The sequence below is a fragment of the Atractosteus spatula genome, chromosome 6, assembly GCF_055471065.1.
Source record: "Atractosteus spatula isolate fAtrSpa1 chromosome 6, fAtrSpa1.hap1, whole genome shotgun sequence".
Lineage (NCBI taxonomy): Eukaryota > Metazoa > Chordata > Actinopteri > Semionotiformes > Lepisosteidae > Atractosteus > Atractosteus spatula.
The window spans coordinates 14,553,082-14,575,000 of NC_142711.1; the positions used below are offsets into that span (position 1 = coordinate 14,553,082).

General features: G+C 35.7%; 1 protein-coding gene across 1 annotated transcript in view; it reads left to right on the forward strand.

Moving 5' to 3' along the window:
• The window catches only part of ccdc178 (coiled-coil domain containing 178), a 124,509-nt gene that overhangs the window by 100,372 nt on the left and 2,218 nt on the right, over nt 1-21,919 (forward strand). Inside the window, exon 20 of the mRNA XM_088919111.1 lies at nt 6,093-6,227. Coding sequence (XP_088775237.1) covers nt 6,093-6,227 — 135 coding nt within the window. The remainder of the gene's footprint in view (nt 1-6,092; nt 6,228-21,919) is intronic.

Sequence of the window (21,919 nt, forward strand, 5' to 3'; positions counted from 1 at the left end):
CAGTACCACAACAATAAAAGAACAGTAAAGAATTAGGTAAAGTGACTCAGAGATAAAAATGTGAAACCTTTAGATGATGAAATGCAAGTGCCTAATATACTAAATAAATACAGTATTTCTCCCAGGTATTTAAAAGCGAAAATATCAACATTATAGTACCAGCTGAGCAAAAACAAAGTTTAGCTGTTTTACAACAGAAGAGTTGTAGGTATTAGAAGTACTTTAGAGAAACAGAACTCTGGGGACTTATGGAAAAAAAGATGTTATTCATACAGTAGGCTGATAACAGATCCCTGCCAATAATTACTCAAGACAGAGTTAATTCTTTTTGACTGAAAACTGATAGTGTAGCATCCATCCATAAAAAAGTGTAGCAAATATAAACTAATTATAGACCAATAAGTCTAGCTTCTATTATACTGTATGTAAGGTTATGGAAACCAAAATTAGATCGAAACTAGTGGCTAATCTGTGTAGCAATATGATTCTAGAGAATAATCAATATAGATTTAGACAAGGCAGGTCTTGTTTAACTTGTTAGAGTTCTTTGAACCAGAAACAGCAGTAATGGACAGAAGGTGAGAATATGACGTGGTATTGTATATTTACTTTATTTTTTAATAACGTTCATCATAAAGCCTTATTTCTTGAACTGCAGGCAGCAGTGATTCAAGATAATGCCTGTTTTTGGATTGAGAACAGTTCAATACATAACAACCATTTGAAAGACAGAGTTAAGAGTTAAGGGGTGAAAGTTCAAATTGCGGATGTTGTTAGAGGTGGACAACGGTGATCTGTATTAGGAACACTGCTCTTCTTCATCTACATCCAAGCTCTAGGTTCTGATGTACTTAGTAAACTGTTCAAATTTGCAGATTACACTAACAGAGGAGTATATTATACCTCTCTTAATATAGAGGTATTTACTGAATGTTGACACATCACTTTCATGTTCCAGAAGACAATACAGAGAAGTCATAAAATAAAGCTAAAATGTATCATTTAAAAAAATGATGTTACAGTAAAATGAAACATTTACAATGCATAAGTAAGACCTTGATTTGGACACTATGTCTAGAAAAAAGATATTGTTAAAGTGGGCAGGTCTCATGCACCAGACATAGAGAAAGTCCACAAACCTGGTGAAAAATCAAACTTTTAGCTTCCACAAGATGTGGAAAACAGAAATAAAAACCTGTCTGCCATGGGGGGCACAGGCATCAGACAGGCACTGATAACGTTTGATAAAGCACTGATAAAGTCTGCCAGGATCACACTGCAACTCACAACTGGCATCCCATTGAAGTTAAGCAGGCTTGACCCTAGTCAGTACCCTGATGGGAGACCTCCTGGGAAAAGCTTGGTTTGCTGCTGGAAGAGGTATTAGAGGGGCCAGTAGGAGGCGCTTACCCTACTGTCTATGTGAGTCCTAATGCTCCAGATTTGATGGGGGACACTATACTGTGAGAAGGTGCTGTCCTTCAGATGAGACGTAAAAGTGAGGTCCTGACTCTCTGTGGTCATTAAAAATCCCAGGGTGTTTCTCAAAAAGAGTAGGGGTGTAACGCCGGCGTCATGGCCAAATTTTCCATTGGCCTTTACCAATCGTGGTTTCCTAATAAATCCCATCCATGAGTTGGCTTCATCGCTCTGCTCTCCTCCCCACTGATATCTGGTGTGTGCTGAGCGTACTGGCACATTATGGCTGCCATCACATCATCCAGGTGTGAGTCTGTGTATCTGGGTCTGTGTGTGGAAGTCCTGTCCAGGGTGTATTTTGAAAATTTATGAATGGAATTATGAATCCAGCTTCATACAGTATTATATTGACATGCTGTAATGTTGCTTTTTGTCAGGTAACAGAAGTTTGCAGGCCTTCTCATGGTCTAAATAAGCTTAAGTAGTGCAAGATGTGTGAAATACTTGGCCCCATAACAGTATTATTTCAAATATGGCACAGTATATCATCATCTTCAGCCTGCACCTGTTCTTTATCAAGGTACAGTATATACTATACAATGTACTGTATCATGTTTAGTCTCTCTAGTGTTTTGTTTTGTTTTACGGTACATATCTTTGAGGATGATATATACTGTACATTCACAAAGCATATAAGCTTTTATAGAGAATAGGATAACTTTAAGGTTACCATGTCCTATTACTTTACCTGTTCCATTTCTAAAGATATCTTTGGTCATTATTTTGTTTTCGTGTCAATTAGTTACATTAGCTTGTGTATACAACACTTATTTAATAATGTTACAAGTTATTTTATCATTTAGGTACTGTATGCTTTAGATAGAGACTAATATACAGTATCTGCAGTTTAGTATTTAGTGATAAATAAACCTGCTAGGATATATATTTCAGTCCTTCCAATAAAGAGAAGAGCACATTATTTATTCCACTAAGACAAACAGTGCAATTCCTCATCTGACTACATGAAGGGTATCAACCGGAAAAGCACATGCAAAAGTCCTGTGGACAGGATTTGCCACGCTTCTGATCAAAGTCTGATTTTCTTTTCTCCTAACAAATTCAGTAATTTTTACAGAAGAGCAGTTTTGCGCCAATTTTTTATCATTTATACAGCATATCCAAATTAAGTTAAAGGTCGACAATATCCCTAGAATTAGTGAAGGTTATGTAGTTCTGATGTATCCAAATCCATTACATGTTGAATAGAAATGAACCATTTTTTTCAACTTAATGTTCATTTGAATACCTGATATGGTGCTGTGTTGTTGACCTAGAAGAAATGAAATCTGACAAAATAGCTACTCTTCATGAGAATAAAACAGCATAAAAGCATTTTTTTACACATCTCCTCTAAAAGGACAATATGTCTGAACGTTGCTGTTTCATGTTAAGTTCACAAGATTGTTTTGTGTAGAGTACTGTATATACTGTATGTATGTCATATTAAACCATGTTTTCTGTTTGTTGTTTAGTGTTTTGTTGCTCTTTTTGTAGAAAATAAAGTCATTTTGTTTTAGTTTTAGTAAACTGAAAATATAGCAATTGTAAAAAATACATAAAGGTTTTAAGCCTAATATTGCATAGTATTCTGTACCCTTTTGGTTTTGATAAACACAATTTCAAGCACAATGACCATATTTTATAGGATAGGAAGAACATGAAACAGTAGCATAAATGTTAATAAGAAAAACAGATGCCTTAATAATCATGATTCACCGTGTTTATCACTTAACAAGGGGAACATAGAGGTTTAGACATAGTACACATAGCCACCATAAATGTGACAAAAACTGATTTTTTTCTGGATACTTATATCTATACATTCATGGAACCTAGAGTTTGAACTACCCATAAGACACACTCTAAAGCTTTACTGCCTTTCAGTCTCTAGTTCAGTCCATTGTCCAGATCCTGTATAATGTCATCTGTAACTCTCCAAAATGCTTTCGTGTTCTTAAAAGTGAATACAGTATATATAAAAAATAATAATTAAAATCCCCTATGTTTAATTTTTTTCAATCTGTGCAATATTTTATGTGGTTAGGAGTCCTATTTATAAAGTCTGTCTGCCATAATTTAGTAAGTTTGGAGATAAAATATTTATTAACACTGCAAATATCTAAACATTCATTTCCATTGGTTAAGAGATGTAAAAGACGTGGTTCATGCCATTTGTGAATAATTGCCCTTAATTTCTTCTTACTGCTGGATCCCTATGGTTCCTGTATGTGTGGTACATAAACAAAAAATTGAAGAGAGCAATGGATTTATTAATATGTAAAGTGATACAAATAAATAGATGATTTAGATTAGACGTTTGCATGTTTTACAAAGAGTGGAATAACATATCACAACTGTAGCAGAACTCATTATCTGCTACTTTGTAATTGATGTGTTTGCTATTAGGTAGAGCAATAATGCAAGAAAGCTTATGAATAATTGTGGATGAATTACATTTTATTTCATGCTTTAAGACTAGCCAGCTAGACTACTAAACTTTTATCATGGTGTTTACATCATTCCTTTCCGACATTCAAATAATTATAAAACAATAAACTTGCAGTTGAACAATTCTGCCAGTCCTATTAGCAGATTTTCTGCACTTCTGCCTTCCATATGGTCTGTAGAAGAGTACTGTGTCCCTTTGCATGCTGTGTGAGTGGGGTTGCATTAAACTCTTCATTATATCCCACTGCTGTCCTAGCAATGGTTTAATCTCCTGTAAGAAACCAGTCCAGTGGGAATTTAAGTGGCTATTTAGCAAAGTTGAAAAATAGAATGTTGGGTGACTAGACAGCAAGTACATTTAATGTCTTGACCCTGTTAGCTCTGGGACATCTGTCTGAATGCTTTTCAGGCACTAGTGCCAGAGGTTCAAGTCCGTATTCTACTGTGAGAAAATACATATCATTAAGACATACCCCAAATGCCCCCACCCTTCTAAATATGCATTTTAATATTCCCTAAAGGAATTTGTAAGAGGGCACTCCTAGTAAATACTGTATAGTTATATATGCAGATATATTTATTTGGATACAAACTTTACACATTTGTCTACATTTACAAAAAACAGATTATTAAAATGTTATAGATTCTATATATGATAAAGTTGTTTGTTTTTTTGCCTCACTAGATCACCTAGTACAGTATGTGTGAAAATGTCACTTTCTCAGTTATTTTATTTGGCTACCTTTAGTAATATTCAATGGTTTAGGTAAGACTATGTAAATTCAGAACTAGAAAAATATATGCACAAATCCTCATTCAGATCACAGACTACTTATGTTAAGAAAGATCTGACTTTTTGTCTTTTGTTATTAAAATAACATCTGATTATGCCAATATTATGCCAACTGTCTGCTTTAGCCTTCAGTAATTTCAGCTTTCCAGTATCAATACAGGCTTTAATTAATATTTAATTGTATTGTATTTTTATCTTAACAATAAAATATGCTTTAATTAAACCTTTTGGTAAAACTGACTGACAAAATGAAGCAATAATGAAACAATTTTTTACTTGTTATACATTATATTGGTGCAAATAAACAGCTGTTACTACAGTTAACTGAGAAATGACATTGGAGACAGCTTGTAATTCAAGTGATTTCATTTTCGATGTAAATGAGGACCTAAATATCACTCTGCTGTTACTCAGTCCAGATTTATTTTTGCATAGGAAAAAATGGCACATGAATCTAAATTACAATTGAAGTTAATGGTACATAAAATACTATCATGTTACAATTATCAATAATCACTTGTGATTATTGACAAATGTGTGATTTGATAATTTTCTGTCAATATCATTGATATATCAATACAAGTCTAGCATTCTCACTTCTTTATTTGTTGTTTTTTGGGTATGTCTGCAGCTTCTTGAAACCTAGCATCTTCTTTTCCTGCTGCATCAGGCTGTACAAACGTTTTGTTTAATGTCTAAGAGTTGGTGCAGCTACTAGCCCTTTTAAATGCTTTAGCTAGGTAGATTAATAGGGTGTTCTATTTAGAAAATTCTTGTTATTTTTCTCCTTCAGCAGTTGATGGCTGAGTTAATTCTCTTTAGTTTTGTCATGCTCTGAAGCACACATTGCCAAGCTATGATAAGCTTTATAAGGAGAGGAAAAAAATAGCGTCTATCAAAGTCTTTAAACCAGCACTTGAAACCATGTCCAAAAATGAAACTAGCAGTATCTCTTTCAAAGCACTATGAAGAATTTCTTTTAAGGGTAGGGGGTTCATGACTCTTTGTGTATCTGTTAAAAAAGAGAGGTACAATATGTCCTGAGGCGATCGGTTTGAAGTTAAACTGGGTGAAGTAGAAATATTTTACTCATCAGCTTTGCAGTCACAGAGTTTGCCTCGGCTAGAACAAAACTGCTGAAGCATTTAGAGAAAATTAACCCCCCATCCTGGCAGCCAGATGTGACTGGATTCTGATGAATGCACATGAGTGGGTTGAAAAACCAAGAGACTGTGAAATTCCTGTCAGGCCCGTACACTGCAGAATGGGCTATTGACTGCTTTCTCTATTTCCCTCCATCATTCTTCTTGAACACTGCCATTAATTTCCTCTCCTGCCCTGCCGACTTCTTTTTTTTCTCTTTTCCCCTTAGCTTTCTTTGTTGCAGAGGAGGATGCACAAAGCACTGGAGGAATACTTCAAACAGCGCAGCCTCTACAGCCAAGCTGGACTGGCCACATTCCAGGCCCTTTCTAATGAAAACAGCAAGAAAATAGTAACTATACAGGTATGTACAGTAGCGGACTTGGGTGACGGCTTTCTAGAGATTTAATTTGCTTTTCTTTTTTTTGTTTTATTTTTTTCGTGCTATTGATCAAATGTGACTAAAACCTGCTTTTCTGAAGCCCTAAAATGCATGTTCCCAAAGAGTCAATTATTAACTTGAACAGAACCTGTGCTCAATAGCAATAAGTTTCTGGTTCTCTTAAACTCAAGGACCTGCTCACATCACATTTGGTGCTGAAATGACAAAGAAGACAGCTGCATTTTTTCTGGCAGGCTGGAATGCTAACTGTACAGTAGTTGGATGGACTGTACATCTCAAACCATGTCAGCTCTTCCTCCCTTCTTAGTGACCTTTGGCAATACTAGGGTGAAACTCATACCACTGATCTCACATGCCTTATTAATCAACCTAAAGCTCCTACTTCCCACAGCTATATAAACAGATGGCACCCTTGTTTTTACAGAACTCTGCCCATTTACCACCAAAAGAATATGTATTTGCAGAAATATAGACATAAGATGAAAAAATTGTTAATATTTCATTTTCAGTTTTACGTCTGACCATCTTCAAAATGATGCTTTTATTTTTGGAAACAGCAATCCTTGCTAATCACGTTTATATGTTAATTAAACATTGTTGATTTCACTATGAGTGCTTTACATGTAGTAGCTAAAGGTCATTACCACTAAAACAAGACTATTGTTTGCATACAGTACACATTGTAATGGCTTTAAAGTAATGAATTCCAATGAATTTTTGACTGACAAATTTTGATTCTTATCACACACAACATACCATAGAAACAGTAAATGTGAAACATTTTGTAGTTCGTTAAATACAGTATACTGCAGCTTGATTTTTAATGTAAATGCAAAATTCCCACATCTCAGCCGAAGTGAGTTTAAAGTAACCCTTGTGCAGCAGGAGCATTTTAGATCAAACTCTTTTTTGAGGAACTAATTAAATAACATGGAATAACAAAACTGCAGCGGAGAGATCAACATGCCAATTACTCCGACATCTGGGTGGTTAATCAGTTAAGTAAGAGCCAGTAGCAAAATGGTCAGTCTGGCTATTGTGAATAGATGGGGCTCAGTCTAGGTGGGCACAGAGTGCAGGGGCATGGATATATGCTGGGTGAGCTGCAGAGTGTGAAGGACAAAGAGGCTCCGGAGCTCACACAGACAGCAGAGAAGAGAGGGAGCACGCAGGAGCAGCGAATCACTCTCCTTCCTCCGTGTGGGGGCTACAGCCCAGGGAAGATAACATCTCTCCCCAGCAAGAGCCAGTTCTGTGGAGCCCTGGACATTTCTTAACAATGGAGTTGTTGTATTATTGTACCTGAGCAGTACTGTATATGTAAAAAAAATGTTAGTCTCCCAGTGACTCTTTAATGCAGTTCATGCAGATATATAAATATACTGTAAATGCATATTTCAGATGTGTAAATAAAAGTGTTCTTTCCGATTATAGCATAACATTTTAAAAAAATAAATCGATGTTATTACAGTTACATTTTAGTACAGGTGGGTAGCTGCGTCAGCATGCTTACATTTAGTTACATTTTAGTTTATTTCCTATCGCTGATTTTGTTATGGCACACAGTGTGAATCACTAAATTTAATTTACAAATTAACTTTGATATCTAAGCTACATGCCAGATTAAAAAAATAATAAGTCTGCCGAGACTGGAAAAGAAATAAATCTGAATACATCAGCACAACTAAGCACACTGATGTACTGTAATATCACACATATGAGTTTGTATTTACAAAAAGATTTAATATTGTCAGATACTAGTGGACTGTTTAGTGTGATTCACGGGATTAACTGTGCTTGAATCAAGGGTAAGCAGCTCAGTGGTTAAGAGTATTATCATACACAAGTATATTAATAATTTTCTTATATTGTTCATGGTGATGTCATCCCTATGGCTTTCCTCATATAAAGGTGAAGTGCATGAGTAATACATTTTTATTTGCTGAAGGATATGTCTGTGATGCCATAGAAAGCAGAAGATGAAGGCTGATTAACTTTAAAAGGATACTGGAAAATTGAGCATTTCTTTCTTCTTTTTTAATAGCTGTTAAAATTAAGAAGTCTGATCCTCTGAATTGTTGTTTCTGTCTGGTTTTGCTTTTCTAGGTAGTATAAAGAACACGAAGATCCTTTTGATATTCTCATTCAATAACAAATTAAAACATTGGGATTAATTGTAAGACACTGTACAGTACATAAAATTCAAGATGTATGGAACAGGACACCTGATCTGCTATGTGCTGGAACCTAGCTTCATTTCAGGGAGAATTGTATGAATTTGAAGAATTCCTATATTTGTGTTTATTTTTTATTTTGTGTGATACATTTCCCTCTGTATCGTTTAGAACACTGTTGTTCTGTTGATACAAAAACCTAAAATACTCCAATGGTTTTTAAATATTTAAGAAACCAAATACGTACACTATGCCATAATATTCACACAACAAAGAAACAAGAACACTAATGAATTAATAAAGTATTTACATCCACTGCTTTTAGGCAGAACTTGTACAGTTTGGGTAGAAATAAAATTGCTTTTAAAGTACAAAAATAATTACGAACCAGTTGAAATATAATGTCTATGTTTTATTTCTCATCAGAGTTCATTAGTGTGGAACATCAATAATTTAGCCCATCATTTGCCAACACTGGCTTGGCTCAGTAGTTCAATCATGTAACCCTGTAAACTCACTCTCCATTAAAATGAATGTTGCTGACAAAGGATAACTAAAGAGATACTTCATTTATTACCTAAAGAGATACTTCATTTATCAACATATTTTAAATTAAGTATTTTGGGGCAGGGTAGCTTAGCTGGATAAATGATTTGTTAGAATCTTTACCCTTTTTCATGACTTAGTTTTTCTAGTTCTCTGAAAAGAGGGTGAAAGTACGAGACAACATTATTAACAGTCTGTATAAGGTTAGATTTCTTGCTGCTGTGATTGCCAAATATAGGTGATGATAAATGACTGTTATTCAAAACCCTGGGTCGAGCAGGTGCAGTAAGAACCTCAAAAAAAAAAGAGGGGAAACTATACTTAGTATAAATGGCAGTTGATGGGGATCTCACATTTGCTTTCTTTGCAGAACAAGAGTTATTTTTCCATTCAAACTGGATAGTTTTATTCCATTTTTGTCATTTCCAACCTCATTTATATTATTAGAGGCAACTATCAATTTGTTCTACTGCAAAAACTGTTTGACAGCGACAGTGTCCGTCAGTAGTCCCCTCCCATCATGTAAAATAAAACAAAGATGATCTGTAGATCAATGCAAAATTAAAAGGTATCAGATAACCAGTCAAAATCCTTTGGAAGATATGTTAAGATATATTTCAATAATATAAAATATTATAATTGCATTAATGTTTTCACCATCACCAGGGTACCTACTATACCTGCTCTTGAGAAAAGTGAAAGGTGTCTTTTCTATTATTATTATTACAGCTATCCTTAATAAATAAGAATTAGAGTGCTGTTAGCAGCAGGTTTTTTTTTTTCAATTAGAACAAAAAGCTGTTTGTCTCATTTTGTGAACAGTAACTTGAAACATAGACAAAACACTAACCATTAACATTCTGTCATCTCTAAGAGCAGGATGACTCAGGATGTAAAAAGCACTATGAAGATAGTGATGCTAACAGCGCTTGACCTCTTTCCTAAGCACAGTCCTTCAGAGGAGATGACTGAGGAACATGTGACATTTCAGAGATAAAGAAGACTACTTTAAATAATGTTTTTTTTATTAATTGAAATACTGTAGGTTTAATGTCAGTAGATCACAAGATCCCTTACCAACCATGGCCTCCTAATAATCCCCATCTCTGAACTGGCTTCATCACTCTGTTCTCCTCCCCACTGATAGTTGGTGTGTGGTGAGAGTACTGGTCGCATCATCCAGTTGGGGCTAAACATTGGTGGTGGAAGGGAGTCCCCATTACCTGTAAAGCACTTTGAGTGGAGTATCCAGAAAAGCGCTATATAAGTCTAAGGAATTATTATGCAACACACCTGTGTGTATTATGCGACACACCTGAAGAAGGCTCCACGGCCGAAACGTTGTGTTCTCTTTCTTCTTTTTTTCAGCATGGAATAAACCTATTACTTGTTCCTAAGGAATTATTATTATTATTTCTCCACTGGGAACAGCAGACTGTAAAATTACCTGATGATTATTTTTATAATTCTGTACACCAGGGTTGACCAATTTAAATCAATTTGATTTAAATAACTTGATTAAATCATCTTTTTTTTTTACTAAAAGCATTAACACTCAGTATATGAATATGTTATTAGAAAAATTAGCAGTACAGTTTTTGGATGAAATGGTTTAATTCATTGACTCAGAGCCCAGGGAACAGGTGAGGGTTGTTCTCGGCGAATGGGTCAGGATCTCAGAAGACAGTGTTTACAACAGCATATCGTATTGCTTCCAGTGGTGGCCAAACTTTTCTTAGCTTATGACTCTAAAACTAGACTCCCGTTGATCAACCCTGTCGATGACAAATGTTAATTAGCACAAGAAATTTACCCATGTTATATTTGGTCAATACAATGACCCACATTTTACTAATGACGGGTTTATCTTTAGATTTTATTTTTTTAGATTTAAGATCAATTGTGAATTGTTATTCATATTAATTTTACTGTATTTTAATTCATTAATAACGGCTGGGGTTGCATTTTGAAGTTCAGCTTCATGTTTCTGCTTATTCATATGACAGCACAGTTCATTTTCCAATGTTTAATTTTGTTGCTTACAAAAAGTATAATAAATGATGAAAAAATAAAATTCTACAAATAGAGAATGTAAATGACTAATTAGACTGAGATCCCAAAAAAGCAGTTACTTGGTCATTGTTAATGATTCAATCTGCAATATTTGCTGATCTGAGGGACCAAACAGTATAGGACACCTGTCTTCAGTAAGTACTGGGACCTGAGATATTGCAATTAAATGCCAGGAAGGGATTAGGGAGTTTATGGTATATATGTTCTACTTAATTATTTTCTGGGTCTTTTTTGATTGTACAGAGGAAAAATATAGATAAAGTAGAATAAAGCAATTAAATAAAAATGGCAAAATTACATTAGTTCTGGATCAGCAAAAAGTGGGCCTGAGGGAGACGAGTGATTTCCTACAACATAATAAACAAATGGGTTGTGAAATGTACATGCACATTGGAGAGTTCAGTGACTGCACACCTTTTCAGACCATTCAGTTTAAAGCTAAATATATGTGGAGGTAGCGCAGTGGCATAGTGGTTAGTGCTGCTGACTCACAGGTCTTGGGTTTTGGTTTTGATTCTGAACTGACCCCACCCTTCTGTGTGGGACCATCATGCTCATCATCATGTGTTTGTGTGGGTTGTCTTCTATTAAGGTCACAAACAACAGGATGCACCCTTCAAGCGTGATAGTATGAATTGGATAAGGGTAATCAATGGATGAATATCTGTTTGCAGGCGATGATTATTTGCTTTGAATTGACTTGAAAATATGGGAGATATTGTAGAAGATCCATGGTTCTTGTACTGTGGCTCCAGGGACCCTCACATAACCACCTGAAACCAGTGTACACTAGGTCAACGGTCCAGGATGTTTCCTGGCATAATTCAACATACAGTATAAACAAAATAAAGCACTAAAGAAAAATGTTCAGGATCAGCTTATCCCATTTAAATTCTTTTCTATCAAGGTGGCCACCTCTGTAGTCTACTTGAATATATAAATACTGTGGTTAACTGCCCCTGAGTAAACATAACCATTTTCTTATACAGTATATCCTACAACCCATGTGAAAATGCACACATCACAACAAAAGTTACCCTTTTTACCCACAATCCTTTCCTAGTCCTACTGGCCTTCCTATTCGAGGCAGTGATGGATTTCTTCATCAATATCAGCCTCTTATGAAACATAAATCCCTTGGGTATGGAATGCTACTGATGTTTTCCAGTATTTTCTTGTAATTGGTCATGCCTCTTGAGAGTCTGAACCACCACTGGGATTCTGGGAGAAGCTGTACAACAAAAGAATGAGGTCACGGGAATTCTTATAGTAAACTGGCTTGCAAAGCTCCCTGTAATTTTCATAGCTGGATTTGTCTCCTTCCTCAGTGGGTATTCATCACTTCATGCTGCTTTGATGTTCTTCATGTGCATGATAGCTTTTATCACCTCATTTAATCTTGGTACAGGTCCACGTTCACCTATAGTTTGGTATTATGGTATTGTAATATATAATATACGTTGGTGTACTTTCACTGACAGTTGATTTTAATTTATAAAGATCTTCAACACACTCCTTTCAGAGTGTGTTGACTGACTCCCTTTTCTTCATCAGGTCTCCCTTTCCCTAAGATCTTAGTAGACAGTCCTTATGGCAGTGAAGAAACCACAGGCATTGTTTGTATCTGTAAGACTTTGAAAACATGTTGTCTTCTGCCATGTGTGCCAACCACATACTCGTCATCTCAAGTTCTCCTTTAAATCTTAAGGCAAAATAGGTTACTGGTAATGAATACCCATTCTCTGTGTATATGGTAAGGAGAAGTATGTTGTTAGAGATGCGATTTCTAATTCTTTCCTTACCAATAGTTCCATTCCAGAGTCTTGCATTTTTTTCAACTCTGACATTGAAGTTTCCAAGCAAAATAAATCTGTACATCTTCCACAAAGAATCTGATCAGCCCTAAAATCCCCCTTAGTTTTGTCATCTGTATCTGGAACAGGGAAAAAGGTGGAAATCGCAAAAAGTCTCATTGATCCCAAGAGTGAATAAGGAATTCATGAAGGTGATCGAAGATTTCACTTATTGATGGCGAATCCAGCTCCATGAGTTTGATGTTCAAAGCACTTGGAGAATATTCTAGGTATGGAAGATACCAGTGCATTCCATCTTTTATTGGAGAGAAATCATTGTACACTGGCTTCCACACAGATCTGAAGAGAACACAATCTTTTTCCAGTGACATGGCGACCATGATGTTTGAAGTGTCATTCAAGTGCAGTGATTCATCCTCTAGAAAAATTTAAAGATATTTTAGGTGATATATCTCCTCCCGTCTGTTCTGCTATTGAGGACTTGGCTGCCAGGGTCCCTGTAATTGTTTTCAAGGCGCTTCATATAAGGTATATAGAATTTACAAGATGTGTTACTTGCTGAATGTGAGTAATTTAAACTTTTATTCATTTACCAAATTATAAAACATCAATCACATTACCATTCATTTTCTTTTGTAACTTAATGCTGTGGACTCATTGTGAATTGTTTCTTTCCCGTTCTTATAAAGTATTTATTTGGGTACCTGTTTCACGTACATTTAGAATTTTAATACACTGTGACACTGATACTTAAATACAAAAACTATAAATATATGTGCGTATAAATATTAATTCAACATTAATAATTAAATGAATGTACTGTATGACTCATTCATTATTGAAGAAGTCACTGTTTTGTTTATATTCACAGCTATATATGCAGTTTAGTATGTTTATTAACATTATTTCATTCCATTGTTTTCATTTAAACATTGCTGACTTTCAGTTTAGTGCCTTAGTACTTCCTGGTAATGTCTGTCTTGCGCTTCAATCTAGGAACCCACTACTGATACAAAATAAGCCAGCCTCATCCAGCTCTCATAGAAATAGCTATATGCGGCAGAAGTCTACAAATTATCTTTGTAATATATAAGCAAATCAGTCTTTGATTAAGTGAAGTTATTAGATACTACAAATAGCCTTAAGATCGGCATGTTTCTCTCACTGGGATGTGCATGTGAATTGTTGCACCAGTAACAATGAAACACACTGCACAATGTGAGGAAATCCTCTTCAGTGTGAGTTACCAGGGTAATAGTTCCTGCAGCAGCATTTCATGTGTCCTAAGTGCTGCAGATAATAAATGCTCTTCAGCAGGGGGACAGGATGTGCCAGTTTGGAAGCATTCACCCATTTCAAATTTGAGTTTGTACTGCTGATATCCGCCCGCACAGTGCAACTGACTAGAGACATGGGACCGCTGGCCACTGAACACACGAGCGTATTCAGCTGTGACTATCAATCTGATACTTGTAATACGTTACTGTGCATTTTATTTAACAGTTGATTTTTCTAATGGTGAAATGTCCTTGGTTGAATAACTGCAGAATCCCTTAGTTTTTAAGAGAACTTTTCTGAACTGCCTGAGGAATCAGTTATTCAACTGTTAGGTAATGTCCAATCTTACGGCCACTAATCCGTTGAGGAAATAATAATTTTAATTGTAAATTAGTAAATTATATAAAAAAATATTCGTTGTTACTGTATATTAAGATTTCGAAATGTTTAAATGTTCTTTATGTTTCTGAGATTACATGTACTGTAATTACATGGTTCCCCATGGCTGTCTCTGGGCTGGAGGGCTGCGGGTTCAGATCCCAGTGGGGTTGCTGCTGCTGCTGTACCCTTGAGTAAGGTGCTTCACTTAAAATTGCTTTAGTGTGTTTTACAACCCTGCTGTATATAAACAGGTACTGTGCAGTTGGTCATTGTAAATGGAAATAAAAGATTCAATTGCAAAATTATAGATAAGTAAAAGACATCGTACTCTCTTGTTCTGTCTAGATGTACATGTACATGGGATAGTAACAGCATAACAATTACAAGTAAATCTGCACTCAGTAAAAGCCCTCGCCTTTCATTGAGTGAAAAGTTGCAGAAATTGTACATGTACTGTATCTAGTGATGTGCCACGTAAAACACCTGAGAAATGTTTTGATTTTATTAAAATTATAATATTCCATTTTACTTTCTGTTTGTACATTTTGCACTACGAAAGAGCAAATCTTAGGCTGGTTCGATTACAACAGATGATTAAAGTATAATGAATGCCAGCGTGTGACACAGTTCTGGTGATTGGTTGTTTCTAAGCACACTCAGGTCGTCTGCATCCTTTTACTACTCGTGAAGAAGGGAGTCTGGAGACTCGTAGAGTTTCCACGTCTCACTTCACTGAAGTGGCGGTGCCGTTCTTCCAAACGATGGGGTTAGTGCTTGTCCTCCAGGGAGAGACAGTGGAAGTCTGACATCCTTGGCCTCCGTGAGTGCATCTGACTGGTGATTAGAACTAGGCTTTGAGAAGGCACCAGGGGGTAGGTTGTGAAGCACGTGTAAAACTGTCTGGAGGAAAATGGTGAGCTGTGAATGACTATTTATTACTTTAAATATTTTAATGTAAATCAAGGATCTATGGATCGAAACTGTTGCGTATTTAATAAGGCAAATTATGGTGACATACTAGCACAAGTCCGCGGCGTGAAACAGGTTAGGAAGTTGTTAGAAATTTTAAAAAATGGAGCAGGTAAAACATATCATTGAAATTTGGATCACTATACTGCAGCTTAAAAGTGTGTTCAGTGCTATTTAATGTTATTACTAAATATCTCATGACTTCACCAGATACATATATGTAAACAGTTCTTAATGTTGATATGTTATGCATGTAATCAGTGCCTTTGAGTCACAAAATATCTTTCACTTGTATATTCTCAAATATGCCTCCTACGAATTGTGCTCATCAAAGTTGTGTTTTCGACATCTTTATTGACAAGCACCATGAAGGAGGTCAGCAAGGGCTGCAGTTAAGGGATTCATTTTAAAACGGATGTTGCTATTTTTCTCACTGTTTTCTTGCTATGCATTTTACTGTAGGATCTTTATTTTTGTTGTTGATCTTGTTCAAGTTGAACCCCGCAGGAATGAGAGTTTATTATTATAACATTAGCATTGAGAATAGGTGGCAGGTTCTTACAAAGGATGGAGGGTGACTTGAACATGCAAAGCCATGTTGCTGAAGGTGATTCTTTGGGAACCTTTCAGAAGTGGCTGGATGAGATCGTTGTGTCAATACGCTACTAGTTACCAAACAAAACTAGTCTTCTGTTCTCACGTTTCCACCTACTGTACTGTGCCTTAAAAATCGGCACTACCAACACATAGTGTTCCTGAAGGTCCTGAAAAAGAGTTTTATATTCTGGTTTTGAGTCTGTTATAGGAATTGAATTTGCTGCTTGGACTTTTAAAATAGTAGCATCTTTTAATGACAATGTGTGGTGACCGTGACAACCTGGCAAAAACTGAAGAGGCAAGGAAATTGGAAGTATATTTGAATTTCACTACTTGAGATAATTGGTCACAGACAGGAGAACTCGGTTAGGGATGCCAAGAACTGTGCTTGGAAAGCTGAATAAGCTCTAGAAGGGCAAGAGCATTAGAAGAAAAACTAAGGCTTGATTAGTCAAGGCACTCCCGTGGCCAAAAAGGACATATGGTTGTCCATCCTGGACCTTGAAAATAACCATCATTAAACAGATCTGGGCATCTGAGATGGTCTGCTATTGCAATGTGCTATGAAACCCAGCAAAGGCAGAGGTCGGAAGAATTCTATCAAAGCACGATTCTTCACTCCCATGATCAGAAGAGATAGTCCCTAGAAGGAAACTCATCATTGCTCATCCTGGGCCATGAGGCCAAGAGCCGTACTACAGGGCTTGGCAACAGGATCATCTTCAATGTCTGAAGCTCAGTGGAGAGGTCTTGTCCATTCTGTCACCCATCTTCCCTTGTCTGAAGAAGGAAACTGGTGATGATGTTTTTCTTGGTGTTCTCTTATACCACTTTAAACTGTGAAGCACCAAAACCACATAACCGTCTACATAGTGGACTGTCTACATAGTTTTTTCTCAGTTTGATTTTTCTGCTCTGTGGATTTTATTTTTTTTCTTCATAGTACATTAGGTATCATACCTTTTCAAAGCTTTGTCATATATGGTTAACATTTATTTAATACAAGTGTTGTACCAAGGCTTTACCAGGGAATGATTGTTTCACCATAGAAACTTTCAATAACTTAATACAGTATATGTATGTTTTCTAGAACATTAATTTGTACAGCATTTGTACATTCAGATCTGTGTATCGCAAGACTGTTGAAATAGTCAGCATCCCCCCCCCCAAAAAAAAATCTTTTGAATTTCTTTAACAGCCATAACATACTGTACAGTGGTGTGAAGAAGGCTCCACAGCCGAAAAGTTGTGTCTTTCTTCTCTTTTCACCATGGAATAAACCATTACTTGTCCCTTTGCAGCTGATGCAGCTACCTACTTGAACTATAACATACAGTAAGCAGGGTTGCAGAAAAAAGTAGTGAAATTTAACAAAATATATAAATGTTTGAATTGGAAATGTTTAGGAAGCTACAAGAAATTACTTTCCTGTTCTCAAAGAGCAGTCTTTCCTCAGAAAGGACAGAAAGTACAAGTGCTACTAAGCAAGTTAATATTCCCAAAGTAATAAGAACATTTTATTGAATGTATTGGGGTAAATACATGGGTTCAAAACCATTACTTTCACATATCATGTTTAAAATACAGTATATATTAAATTCCATATTTCTGGAAATTCCATTTTTACCCTGATTGATTATTTTTATCAGGGAAATTTAAAGTTGGTGGGTGTCTGGAGTTCTATTTTTTCCTTTACTTTTGAAAGTTATTATCTAGTGACTTGTTCCTCAACATATTACCATCACCAGAAGTTCAAAATTAAATTAAAAATTTTTAATTAAAAAAAGCATTATTGGAAAGCGAGTCAAGGAATATGGATGCAAACAAGCATCCAATTGTACATTAAAGCACCAGTCTATAAGGCACTCAAAGTGTTAATTTACACTAGTTCCTCCTTACAGTATGTGATGAGTATATGATGGGAAAGCCTTGAAAGAACTGCTTAGTACGTTGTCTGAATTTTCAGAAGGGTTTGTAAAAAGTTAGTGCAAAGACTGAAGGACGGCATTTTAAAAGCATTTCTCATAGCGCACTCTTCTAAAAGAACCAAACGCAGGAGCAGAAGAGAGGACACTGTTATGAGGAGGCTGTTTGGCCTCCAGGATGTAGCCCACTCAGCTGCTAGTTTATCTGGCTATTTCTTTATATTCTAATACAGAACATCTTCTTCATTTTGCCCAATATCATTGACATGCCCCCAAAGTCAATTTAATATCCTGCAATGATATGGATTATATACTGTACAAAATGTGCCATCTGCAGTAGGTTCTTTAAGAAATAGGTTTCCTAATCTTAATTTTTCTGAACCTGGGTTACATTCAAATCAAACAAGCACCAGACTTCCATGAGTGAGTAAGCACGTTAGATAGACTACAGTCCTCCTGCACAGATTCTGTACACCTGAGTTGCTCTCAGAAGCCTGATCCTCATCATAGATCAAGGTCGACAGTCTACAGTACTATCAGTCCCTCACCTGTCACAAGCAATAAACTCACAACTATTTGTTTTATGCTTAAAAAATGGAGCGGTATTCTATCAGACCAGGGAGGAGAGGCTGATTGACTACATCTACTAGTACATTAGTTATTGCCTTTGGTAAACACTTTAAAAAGCAGCCGCTACGAGAGCAAGATTTGATTTTAGATTGTAAAGATGTCACTTTTATATCACAGACTGTCAAAAAAAAAGGAAGCCAAAACTGTTTGTGCATTTGATATTCTGAATACATACAGTATAGCCTTAGTTTAGTTCTGCGTAATGTTCTGTCTAGATTAAGTGGCGGCAGTTCAGGTTCAGCTTGGGAGGGCAAAGCTCTTTTATAATTACAACTGATAAGCTTTGGATCTGTTACAGTACCAATTTCTCTTGGGGGGGGGGGGGGGGGGGTCAGAGAAAGAAATTGAAAAATGATTTATCATGAGCAAAACTATAACAGAGTTTCATTAAACCAGTGCAATCCTTGGAAAATGGATCCTCAAAAAAGGCATCTGAAATTAAGCTTAAAATGCATTCATTTTTTCCTTTTAAAATATGATTGAAGAGGCTCTTGCCATGCTTAACTGGAAACCTGAACTTTTTGAAGTAAACAAATGTCATAATAGTGTTAAAAACAGCAACTTACAAAAGTGATTTTTTAAAATTTTTTTAAGTAAATAAAACTTACAAAATATGTTCAGTTGACTCTTGTTGTTGTTTTTTAAAGCAAAAGGCATTATTAATATAAAATGATGTTGGAGAAATTGTTTAAAGTTGGCTTTTTACCACACAAACAGGTGAGACTCAGCACTAATCAGTATCACACATTGAGCAGACATTACCGTATATCAAATGTGTTTTTAAACATTGTCAATATGTAAACCAAAAAGGTTTGCACTGTAAGTTGTCACTAAAAGCTATTTCTTGCACAGGTCTGTGTTATATTGTAACACTGAAGGTTACTGTCAACCAGCAGTCATGAATATTTGTTACAGGAATGTGCATGTGGTGCTGTATCAGTACATGACCCAGATTGAGTCCAGAACAATAGACACCCATTGTATTGGAGCAGATAATCCCTTACTGTGCAGTGATACACCAAGCACTAAAGATCAAAACAAACTTATGAAGAAAGGCTGAATAAAATATAGAATAATGCAGGAAGGGCATGGTCTAAGAACATTAGATTTCTGTACTGTATACAGTGCCCAGTCCTGAGGTCTCATAAGAAGGAATAAAAGCAGCAGTTAATAAAATGCTGTAAAGTCAAGATGTCTTGCAGTATTGTACATATCTTTTCTTTTAGGAAAGGTATTGAAGCACTGTAGCAATAAAAATTAAAATGAAATGCAGATTAATCTGAGCAATTACTTATTCCATTGATTGTATACTACTTAAATTGGTTACTGTTAAACCACTACATATTTCAGTGTCACACTGATTTAAACCCTTTTGAACTTCTTTGTGCTGATTTAAAAAGCATGTATATTTAACCTCAAAAACACCTTTAAAAATGATTTGCTAGTGACTGTCTTGTGGCAGTGATTAAATAGAAAATAGTTAAGATCCTTCTCGTCGTAGATTAATAGCCTATTTTTCAGATTTTCATTATCATTCACCCACAGAAGCAATGAGTGTTTTATTTATTTGCATGTAGTTCATTACAAAGAGTTATGATTAAATTTTCTAAAAGCACAGCTTCTTGTTTCAGAGCGAGCCCTCTCAAAGAGAATACAACCATCTTGCATGTAGCAATACCCCTTTACTTTAATATTACCTTGAATTACACACAGATCTTTACCAAAAAATCTTAAGAGGCTGTTGTGTGTCTCATAAACTATATTCACTTTTGCACTAAATATAGTCTAAAAGACACACATTGTCTCCTAAACTGTAATTCTTCCATGTTGAAAAGAAAGGGCTTGCTACAGCTCTCATTCCTCCCTCTACAGGAGCCTCATTTAAAAGGCCATTTCAAGCTCCATTCAGACAAACCATGAGTCTTTATAAGAATTATTGTTCTTAATAATAATAATAATAATATAGAGCATGTAAGAGCTAATAAGGGAATGGAAATGAATACTTTTGAAATAATAAAAGAAATAAATCTTGGTTTGTAAATGATACATTTGATTCCATGTTCTGTGTACATTATATTAAAAGGGCTTATTCTATATGTACATTATGTAAACAATTAATATTTGTGTGTTATTGAAATCCTGTTAATTTCCTGCTTTTCAAATGGGAATAGTGTTTAATTCAAGATGCTTAATCTAAAGTGTTCGGATGATGATGTATAAAAGCAAAATGCTTTCTTGAAACAATTCATTACTGTAGGACAAATATTCAGTGACGTCCCATTTGCAGATTAATCTTGATATTGTTCACATCAGTCTTTAATTCCTTCATCTATAGATCAGATCACAGGGGGGACATTTGAAAGCAGTGTGTCATCTACACACTGCGTCCCATTTGCAGATTAATCTTGATATTGTTCACATCAGTCTTTAATTCCTTCATCTATAGATCAGATCACAGGGGGGACATTTGAAAGCAGTGTGTCATCTACAGTATTTTCCAGCAGCGTTCGTTCTGTTTTTAAGGTGACACTGCTGTGGCGACCCCTCTGTTCAGTCAGTTCTATTGCTCTGAAAATTCACACGCTCAAAAATGGTTGACACGTTTTCTGACAAAATGTTAATTATTATGAGTGTATTTTAGTTTGTTGCTAGGTTGCTCTTCAGGAATAAGTACTGTAAAGGTTTATTCCATGCTGAAAAGAGAAGAAACAAAATACGTTTCTTCTGTGGGGCCTTCTTCAGGTTTGAGCCTTCTTCACACCCGAAGAAGGCTCCACAGCCGAAACGTTGTTTTTCTTCTCTTTTCAGCAGGGAATAAACCTGTACTTGTTCCTTTGCAGCCTATGCATGCTGACACAGCTACTTACTTGAACTAGGTTGCTCTTTATTTGCTATTCTTATAAGTATCTAAAAAACGTCACCTTATATGTGTTAGTTTCATGTAACTATTTAAAATTAATATAGTAGCAAAATTGGCTTGGTCTAAAGCATGTTTACAATGTAAGAGGGCCTCTTTCGCGTTACTGGACGTTGTTCTGAATCACAGGCAATAACAGTAATATGGCGCCACACACACATTGAGACTTCATCGCTTTTGTGTTATAAATTGGAGGTTGTACACATTACCTTGTACTTCGTTTCTTTGTGGTTGGAAATGCACTCATCATTGCCAATTCATTATAACCCGAAATGTGAAATTAGCTGTTCTCCTTTAACAAAGATATTTGTTAAGGTGTCCTTGAATGGTTGTTATCTTTATACAGTTT